This window comes from Gavialis gangeticus, unplaced genomic scaffold, assembly GCF_001723915.1.
Source record: "Gavialis gangeticus isolate Ggan-Ray unplaced genomic scaffold, GavGan_comp1, whole genome shotgun sequence".
Taxonomy (NCBI): Eukaryota; Metazoa; Chordata; order Crocodylia; family Gavialidae; genus Gavialis; species Gavialis gangeticus.
In genome coordinates this window covers 150,884,857-150,895,295 of record NW_017729025.1, presented here as the reverse complement: position 1 = coordinate 150,895,295, position 10,439 = coordinate 150,884,857, and the positions used below count along the sequence as shown (strand labels likewise).

The 10,439-nt window shown below is 46.9% G+C and overlaps 1 protein-coding gene across 1 annotated transcript in view; it reads right to left on the bottom strand.

The window, feature by feature from the left end:
- The window catches only part of MUC6 (mucin 6, oligomeric mucus/gel-forming), a 58,805-nt gene that overhangs the window by 43,452 nt on the left and 4,914 nt on the right, over positions 1-10,439 (bottom strand). The window contains exons 5-7 of the mRNA XM_019519989.1: positions 7,139-7,379; positions 5,364-5,490; positions 2,651-2,738 (exon numbers count right to left, since the gene is read on the bottom strand). Coding sequence (XP_019375534.1) covers positions 2,651-2,738; positions 5,364-5,490; positions 7,139-7,379 — 456 coding nt within the window. The remainder of the gene's footprint in view (positions 1-2,650; positions 2,739-5,363; positions 5,491-7,138; positions 7,380-10,439) is intronic.

Sequence of the window (10,439 nt, the reverse complement as noted above, 5' to 3'; positions counted from 1 at the left end):
GGTCAGACTAGATGATCTGCTCAGGTCCCTTCCAACCCTGCCAGCTATGAAACTATAAGACTCTACCCTCATCTATACATGTGGCTGATGCCTGCTCAGATGAGATCTGATTAGAATGTGTCAGAACAGACTTGATAAATCAAGTCTGCTGGAGCATGCTAACGAGCATGGTGATGGGAATGCTTTAACTAAAGTTTGTTGAACTAGCTTTATTTAAAGTGCCCTCACTGCCATTTTGAAGTGTGTACGCTGAATACACGAGATGCTGTGCGAGTTTTAATTAGAACAGCTCCCAAGAGCTGATCTAATTAAAGCATCCCCTCCACCCACTCAGAGCATGTTTAAAGGCACCTATTGATTTCCAGAAACAAATGAAGCATGGTAGCTAGTGGCTAAGGCATCAAATTTGCAGGTATTGATTACTGCAGTGTTGCTCCCACCCCAAAGTCCAATCAAAACTTTTCATTTTCCTGGCTCAGTTCTCTGAACATTTCACTCTTTTCTTGAATTCCTCTAATTCAAATCCTTCATTGCATTAAACAGAAGCTTCTTGTCTTTCTCATTTAAAATCTGGCATGTGTTAACCCCTCTGAAATTGTCACATTTCTAATCTTATCTGCTTTTGCTCTGGCAGCCATACCACTTTTACTGCCTGATGGCCAGGGATCCTGGTTTTCTCTGTTTTAAAATAGCAAATTCTCTGATTAAAACACGCCCCCCCACAACTTCTCTGATAAAACCTCCCAAAATCCCTCACTCCCCACCCACAGCTCCCCCACCCCTGCTCATACCCTTCACTCTCCACCTAGAGAGGGGGCCTGGGTCTGCAGCCCCCTGCCCCTCCCAGCAGCATCTGAGCCCTAGCTTCCACCCATGGGAGGCAGCAGTGGCTGCAGTGGAGCAGAGTGTGGAGCCTGGCTTCCCCCTTCCCACATGTGGCACAGCTGGAGCAGAGCCTGTCAGGGGTTAGTAGATCCAGGCTGTCCACTGTAGGCTCAGGCTGCCAGCCCTGTTGCCCACCCCCTGAGGCATCCATGGCCCACTGAATGGGACCCAGTGCAGCAGGGCAGAGTGGGGCTTAGCAGGGAAGCTTAATGCCACCACTGTGAACCAAGCACTATCATGGCAAGGTGTCCCCTGCCTGCCAGCAGCATTGGGGGTGGTGGCATGAAGCTGTCCCCCTCGTTGCTGCTGGGTGGGCAGAGGGTGCCTCGCCATGGTAGCATGGAGCTCATGGTGGTGGCATTAAGCTTCCCCGTCCTGCTCTGCCCTGCTGCACTGGGTCCCACTCACTGGGCAGGGGAGGGCAGCAGGGTGGAGAGCCTGAGTCTGCAGTACGCAGTCTGTCCTCCCCATGCACAGATCCAGGGGGCATGTGCCCTCCATCCCTCCCTGGGAGTGCGCACAGTGGCAGGGAGCCAGCTCCCACAGCCGCCCCCTGGATGAGCTGCCCGCACCTCTGTCCTGTTCCCTACCCAGGCCCTACAGCTGTCCATTCAGGCCCTATGCCCAAAGCCCTGCACACTGCCCAGGCTGGGCAGCAGCCCCAGCCCCAGCCCTGCCCACTCCCTCTGTCACTATGGGGGCCTCATTTTCCCATCCTCCCGACTAGACTTATGTGTGGGAGTTGATTTCCAGGCTGCCTGGCAGCCATGTGCATGTGTACGTGGGCACATACACACGGTGCCCCTGCCTGACTGCCCTCCTCCTGCTCCCTACCCCCCAGCCCTTTGCAGGCTGGAACTCTGCCAGCCTGCAAGGGGAAACTCACCATTTCCTGTGGTTTTCTCCTTAAAATGAGAAAATCCGGGTTTTACCGCCTTTTTCCATGGCGAACAGAAAACCCGGATCCCTCCTGATGGTTCATGAGCATCCTCATGTTTTCTCTTATGCTTGTGGGTTAAAACTCTTCAAATTATGAAAAGCCATGAAATCCTTCTTCAGGTCCCCTCTTAAACCTCACAATACCTCCATTCAGAGCCAACCTGAGCGAGGTGCGGGGCCCGGGGCAAATCAGCCCATGTGGGGCCCCATCCCTACTGATCCCATGCATCCCAGACCCAAAGAAGCTGCCACCACCATTGGCAGCAGTGGCGTCAGTGGCGGGGGGGTTGAGGGGGTTAGCGAGCGGCTGGATGTGAAGCCAGCGGTGGTGTGGAGTTGCCGCAGCTGCTCCGTCCAGCTCCGTGGGGACCCCAAAGCGTGGGGCCCAGGGTGGTCATCCCAATTCACCCTCCCCGCCCCCCTCCCCCGGACATCCCCTTTGATAATGATTGGGCAGGCAGTAAGTTATACTTTTCTGTGAAAAAATGTGTGTCTCACTTCATTTTCCTTCCTTCCCATTTTGGGTCTTTCATCCATTCATTGTGTGTTGTCATCAGGCCTAAGTTTCCTGAGTCAGGGAGTGGAGTCTACTACTGTGCCTGGCACAAAGAGGTTTTGATTGCTGTTCTGAGGACCCCTAGATGCTTTGTATAGTAAGAAATACATCATAAGTAATATCTGGCAGTGACCTGGAGAGTCATGAATGCAACTAACCAATCTGGGGATAAATTTTATTGGCATCCTACTGGTTTCAGAGATCAAGGCATCAAAGTTCCTTGTTAACTTAATTTGTTCTGTCTTTATTGACCCTGGTCTTATGTCTTACCTTCATTCATAAACTCGTTTAGTTCTTGCCCATCGAAATTCCCACACATTCCACAAGTCTTCCCCATATATTTTCTCTCAACCAAGACCTAAAATAGAAAAGGGAAAAAAATATCCAAGGAAACTTCATTATTAGGAAATTAGGGCATCAGTTCTTCTCAGCTAACCTCAGCTGGGATGCCACAATGAAGTCAGTGCTTTTAGTTAATTAGGGGAGAAGAGGATGGCAATGAAACATGCAAGTCTGGCATTCCAGTGTATTCCACTGGATGTGCCATGAACCATGAAGTACTGAAAAAAAAGAACATGGGTGCATCTCCACGAGCACACGTGCTTTTCCCTGGGGACAAACAGCCATGGCACATAGTTGTGCCACTGCTACTTGTCCCCAGGGAGCACCCCTTCATGCTTGCTCTGGAGTATGGCAAATTGCCATAAGTGGGTTAGGGGAGGCCGGGGACAGCACCTAGGCTGGTCCCAGCAGCTTTACCTGGGGTCCTGGGGGCCTCCAGAGGTTACAGCAGTGGCAATCCAGGTGCACAGAGTGTGGCTCTGGCTGGCCAGGCTCCAGTTTTGGGCAGTGCATACTGCAGCCACATGCACTGTTCCTGCTTTTTCAGGGCCCTCTCCAGTGTTCCTTTTGAAGTTGAGCTACTGTCCCTTGTATTTTGTAGTCATTGGGAAAAAAGAATGGAGGGCAGGGCAGGAGTCTTTGCCTCTCTGGGAACAAAGCTCCAGGCTCAAATCCAAGCCCTCTTCCCTTTCTAGGCAGCACCCATTTCACTGAGCTGCACACCCTCTGGCCTTTTCTCTTCCTTGTAACACAACATATCTCCCTCTTGTGGTTTCCCAAGGGGCCATCTTCAAATGGAGCACCAGGGAGGAGCCTGAATCATATGTGATCTCTGCTGTAGTCAGAGCTGCTCCTGGCAAGTCAGAGAAATGCAGATGCAAACCTCCTCTGGGCAGGCAGGGGAGGGCAGGGAGGCTAAAACCTGGAAATGAGTTGTTAGGATATTCACCTGGAAAACCACAGAGGCTAAAATATGAGGGGTTTCCTCCTCTGTCTAGCACCTGGATTTTGGGCTGCTTATATTTTTGGTATGTATTGGTATGTGCATACATATTTATGCATACATGCTGCTGGGAAATAAAAGTGATATCCACAAGTAAATGCCACAACTACCACTTTGAACCAGGCACCTGAAAAAGTTGCCATTTAGATGAAAAAGAGGAAGGATCTCTAAAGAGATGAGTCGGTCCATTTGCTACAGAAAAGCAAATATGAGGGCTGGGTACTACTGTCCACTTCACAGCCATAACAGTGCATCATACTCCCAATTTTCACACGCTTTGTGTTATTGCACTTTTGCATTTGTCCTTCACAAAGATGGGATAGAGAGGGAAAAGTAGAAATATACGACTTGCCAGGAAAGTTTTTTTTTTTTACCTGAGACTAAATACTACTATAGAAAAGTTACTTGGCAGATAGTGGTCATGTACTGTACACATGGGAAACCTTTTATCCTTAAAAATCAACCATGGAGGAGCAGGGTGCCTGCAGAGTATGAAAGATCCTAGTGCCAGTATAGTGAGATGGCATTTTATATTTCAGACTTAACATTTTTATGGGGCATAATTAAGGCATATAAATGTATTGCTACAGTACTTATCTCAGTTTATGTAAAGGAGAGGGAAGAGAAAATGTGGCAGGGGAAAATGTGTGTGTGTGAATGGCTCTGGGGCAGCTTGGGGGGAAGCCCAAACACCCACAAACATGTGAAACAGCAGGTGGCTCCAATTAACCACTGATGCTGGCAGTGGGAATGGTTTAGGGCCTATAAAAGTCAGTCTCAACTCCCTTTTCATGGAAGTGGGGACTAGAGGAGAAATATTGCTAAAGGAAGGTTGTAGCTAGAAATGTTGAAGACTCCAGAAGGTTAGGACATCTAAAATTGTCGCCAGTGTAGTATCTGAGGATAAACAACATGTCAAGATAAAAAGGTATTGGCTGTGGGAGAAATTATTTGGAAACAGAGTAATGATTGTAAATGTCAGTAGAGGAAATACAGATACACCTGCTTTAGAAAAGTCCTCTCCCTTTCCCTATCTGTGGTTGTTCAGTCATCTGGGACTGGTAGGCAATGACCTGATGGCAGGTTTGGGTTTCCTGCAAGGAAGTACAAGATAATGGTCTGGAATAATCCCTGGTCTGTCATAAGCTATAATACATTTTTTTAATTAAAGTTTGTGAGCACTATCCAGATCATAGTGTCAGAACAATGGTGGTCTTCAACTTAATTCCAAATAATTTATTCCTATATCTAGAGTCCTACTGTTACATCCTCTACGAAGAACAGCACCTGAGGGTGATGGGAGCAACTGTGACTAATCTGTGCTATAACCAATGAGAAAAAAATGGATTTTGTGTGTTTTTATATACAACAACTGTTCCTTATAACTGTATCAATAAAGTGAGTAAACGCTTAGTTCCTTATAACTGTATCAATAAAGAGCATAGGCTCTTACACTGCAATTTAGGCCTATGAGTCATAATTCCATATGCTTAAGGCCTTTAAGGGGTACATTCACTCTTCCAGCAGATACAAAAATAATGAATGCACGCAAAAACAGTCCTTTTGGAATAGGGTAATTTTAGCATTCTAGAAAATCAGGGGAAAATTCCTTTGTCTTCACGATGACATTTAACTCACCATGAGATAGTCGTCATTGTTCCACATGACTACCAGCTCCATCTCCAGCAGCTTGGCCACCATGCGGATGTTGTGTCCAAAAGGTGAAATCTGGATACCATTGCTGGTATATGGCAACTTGATAATACTATAATGGGAGGGAAAATGGCTTTATCACAGCAATATATGGATGTTCTGCCAGGTGCTACTGAACAGTTTTGTTGCTAATGGAGATAAGCTATCTGTATACATAACTTGGCATCAGTACAAAACGAGCTTTGTTATTTTATAGCAATGAATTTTCAAGGCATCTTGAAAATGATTCCCAATGCAAGACAATCCACTCTTTTTGAATAAAAGGCTAGTAATCCACACTTAGGTTCCAATTTATACAATTAAAAATTGGCCAGGGGAAAGGGAAATAGACTTGTACACATGAGTTGTGAGTAAATATACTATATACTTCTTGTTGTGCCCAACTTGATTTGTTTTTTTTCTAAAGCAGCAGGATTTTCACGTCTTTACACAAAGTCTCTGTAAAGAGTAATGGCTGCTGATTGTCCAGAAAAGGTTATTTGAGGCAAAATCTTTTAAAACAAGATTTATACGAGTGTGGGACCCTGACAATCTCAAGGATACACACAAGACTTAGGTTGCTGGATGAAGCCTGGGTTCTGGTGGCTGAGTTGTAGCCCTACAGGACACTGATGATAAAGAACTAATATATTTAGCTATAAAATATACTTATTTAATTGATACTGTAGGAATAACAAGCTTAAAAAGCAGGCTATGGGGGCTAGTGCCTTTCATTTCCAAAGGTACCCTTGAAGACTAATTCAAAACATTAGGTTTTTTTTTTCTTAGAGCAGTTTAATACGTTGAGGTATAACTGAAAGTCATCTCCTTCTGCTAGTGACTACTGTACAAAATAAAATACAGATTCCCCATAGACATCCATTCTGTGTGTCTACAGCTAAAATTTAGTGCTGCCTAGCTGGAAAACAATGCTGAAACTTCTTAAGGGGAATTTCACTCTCTGGAGGCCATTCTATACAAATGACTGAAGCACAGCCCAGCCAATACATTTCCCAAAGCTTCCCCATAGTCTAATTCCTTAAATTCCTGCTTTCTGGAGGGGATCATTCTAGGCGTAATGTGAACAGATGGTGACCATGGAAGATGGGGAGTTTTTGTCACTTGAGCAAGAGAGTTCACAATCACTGATGTTCTAGCTTATCTGAGCTGAAAAAAAGATGCAGCAAAATCTCTCAGTTTCTCTTTTTACTGAAGGCATGAGCTGATCTAGGTGAGTTTGAAACTGGAGAGGAAAAAGGGATTTCATTCTGCCTCTCTTCACTAAATTTTGCAAAACTATCTTCAATACTTAATTCAAATGACTGTCAGTTAAATATTTATCTGAGGGTTATAGCTTGCTTTAGCAAGAGGAAATGAGGTCAATGTCTGGTTAGGTGGTTTTACTTTTAACTTTTATAGCTTATTCATTGACTTTGGGCATATAGTAGATTGAGTTTTCTCTGTACTTCAGTCATCTACCTTTTTAGTCGAAAGAGGTAGTCACGTTAGTCTGAAACCTGTCTGAAGGCAGGGCAGGGCAGCACTTTAGAAACTAACTTCTTCAGAAAGACACAAACTTCTGGCCATTGCCTATGAAAACATGCCTTTCTGATCAAGTTAGTGCCCCTCTGCCCTGCCTTCTGACAAACCAATATAGTGTGACTGACAGATTCCTCACCTTTCCTTAAGCATTGTCTTCTCCATTTATCCTAGAGTCTTACCCAGTGTCTTTGACCAAAATGTTGCCATTTTCAATGGTGATGGTGGTAGGTCCAAGCTCTATTATGATCCTTGCAATTTTTTTGTTAAGGCCACGGCGGAATTGAATGTTGAAGTCTGGGGCGACATCGCCACATATGGTAACAAGAATGTAGTTGCAGGAGCCAAAGAAGTCATACAGAAAATTATCGAAGGTTGAGAAGTGCCCTCCACCCCAGGTAGAACACACGCCTTTGTTCAATGCTGCAAAGACATGAAAGACAAGATGAACTGAGGTTATTTTGTGCTATGTGTGCTGATACTGAAATCTATTCTAAACACTAGCATGCAGATCCTAATAGTAGGAAAAGCTGATGGGCTTAGAATGTAAATAGCTGCCAGACCCCATGGTTTTTTTTCTTTTGCAATGTAGGTACAATAGTTTCCATAGTATGTAAAGGCCCTGTACTACTTTTCCCTTATTCTTGTAACTAAATGGCATTTCCACTAAATCATTTTATTTTTCTCTCTTCCTAAAGGTTTGTCAACACAGTACTATGAAAGGCACTCTGACACCCCTGGAGGCCATCTATGTATTTATGGGGCACAGACAATATGGAAAAAATATCATAGTAATTTTCATCCTCTGCACCCCCAAAACTGTACCCAGGGTTGCCAACCATTTGTAAATTTATGGACAATCTGTAAAAGAAAGGGTTAAAAACCTGAGTCCATAAAGTCTGTAAAAATATTTCAATGCCTGTGAAATGTATAGATATCTGGCAACCCTGCTGTCCCTGCTTCTGGTCACTGGGACCGTCAGAAAGCAGAAGTGCTTGGGTATTGCATGTGTGGGAGGCAGGATTCCTCTTTGCTTGCTCTCAGGGCAAGGGCAGGTGTGGCTGGCAGGGAGGGAGCATGCCTGAGCATAGCAGGTGGTGCTTGGAGTCTCCTTGTCCTTTGGCCAAGTTCATCTCCCCCCACCCCACACAGCTCCTGTCCACCTGTCGGAGCATGTGTCTCCTGTGCATAACCTGGGGCAGCATGGGTAGTGCAGAGCTGGCTTGTGAATGGGGGGGAGGGGGAAGAGCTGGGTGCCTCGGGGCTGGACACAAAAGTCCTGCCAGCATGGACTGGGAAACAGTGATGCTTCAGGGATAGAGGACAGACACTGGAGCCTGAGTCTTTGTGGAGAAATCAGGGCTTGGCATAGGCATCCCAGCCTTCTACACTGCCCCTGAAGCAGCGAGCTCTGGTGCCCCCTCCCCCCCCACACAGATGTTCCCATTGTGTGGGCCCCCCATGGGGCACCAAAAACCTGAACATGTCCTTCAGGGCTCTGCCTAGAGCTGGGCTCAGGCATTAGCTTCCCTTGCAGCAGGCAGCTTCTGCCTGCACCCCAGAGGGATGTGGCTACTTCTCCTAGTTTACACATATCACAATGGCTCCAAAGTGCAGGGGCTGAATCAGAGACTGCAGGAGCTAGGAGCACACAGAGCTAGCCCACAGGACAACAGGCATGCATTACTGGCAGCAGTGTGGATCGTGGGCTGCAAACATGGAGGGGGAATCACCTCCCCTCCCCTGTCCCCCACATTTGCAGGCATGTGCAGGGAAATCCCTTGCAGATAGATTTCCCTCTGGGCACCTGCAAATGTGGAGCAGAGACCCCAGTGCAAGTCTCCCCTGCCATATTTGCAAATGTGTGGGGTAGGAAAATCTGTTGCAGAGGGATTTCCCCCCAGGGACCTGCAGACATAGAGTGGTGAACCTGAGTTTTCCCTGCTTGCAGACACATCCCAAGTTGGACCTCCCTGGAGCACAATACATGGTGGCATAGCTGATGGCACTCCACCAAAGACGTCTGTTTCCAGCTGCAGTTGTATTAATGCTTATTAGGATCTAACTATAACGTGCTAAATGTAACATATAACCATACCCATATTGGCTAGAGTGGGGTTGGCAGTCTATGGTCCATGGGTTGGATCCAGTCTGCAGAGCCTTTGGATCTGGCTTGTGGAGCCTTGGCTTTGGCAACACTCAGCCACAGGAGACTTCCCATGCAGTGCCACAGTCAGACAGTAGTGGCTTTGGCAGAAGCTGGCAGGGAGATTTCCTGGCATCATGCCTTAACTGGGCAGTGGGGCTTTCAGTAGCAGTGGGGCTTTGCTCTCAGCATGCCACACTTGGGTGATGGGAAGAAAAAGCAAATGGGTCCTAGTGCCAACCCACCTCACATCTGAGTTGGGTCCTGCTGGCCTGCTGGTAGAAAACATTGCCAACCTCTGGTCTGGAATGGTCTAAACAAGGATAACATGCTCTGAGTAGGGTGTTGGACTCTATGACCTCAAGGGGTTCCTTATGCAAACTTGGTGAGGGCTAGATGTCAGGAAAGTTTTTAGTGGTAAAATTCAGTACAGTAGAAGTTGTGTTAACTGGTATTTTACTAACTGGAATACTCTGTTAACTGGAATTTCCAGCATCTGCATCAAGTATTTATTGAGCAGGGCTGAGGCGAGGGGAGGAGCAAGGGCAGCGGCTCTCCTCTGCGGGCTACACAGGTGCTGCCTGGCCAGCCAGATGCAGGGGGGAAGAGGGGGAGGAGTTTGCATGCAGTGGTAGCCGCTGCCATCCACCACCCTGAGCTGCCACTGCTGCCATGTGCAAGCCCAGATAACCAAAACTTTAACCAGTACCCTTCTTACCCCACTCATGCTGGATAACAAAGCTTTTACTGTATTTTCAGAGCTTTTGGTTACTATTAAACTTATATTACTTTTGTTAACAGGGAAGCTATTTTGCTTTGAAGAGACAGAAACGTTATGACACTGGATGCATCTACACCTGTGCTTTACTGTGCAGTTGACTAACTTTGCAGTAAAGACTCACAGTTTACATATGAACCAGTATTAGGGCCAGTAAACTAATTAACTCCACTGTAGGATATTACTTTCTGGGACAGTAGAATCTTATGGTGAAGGACTTTACTGCACAGAATCACACTTGTAGATGCTGACCAGGTATGCTAATTGTGAGAAAAAAATTGGGGGGGGCTTGGGGAGGGATGGTGGCTCCTGCCACTCCATGCGTCCCGGGAGTGCATGTAGGGGGTGTGCCCCCAGATCTGAATGGGACAGGGCAGGGTGCCACTGTGGGCTGGGTCAGAGGCTGTGCTGGGTTCTTCCCAGCCCGCCCCCCTCCCACCTCCAGGAACATCTTGGTGCAGCTCTGGCCCCAGTATGCAGTGGCAGCCTGCCCAACCACATGCACTCCCCCATGTCTCCTGGGGTGTGGGTAGCAGCACGAACTGTGCCCCCAGGCAAG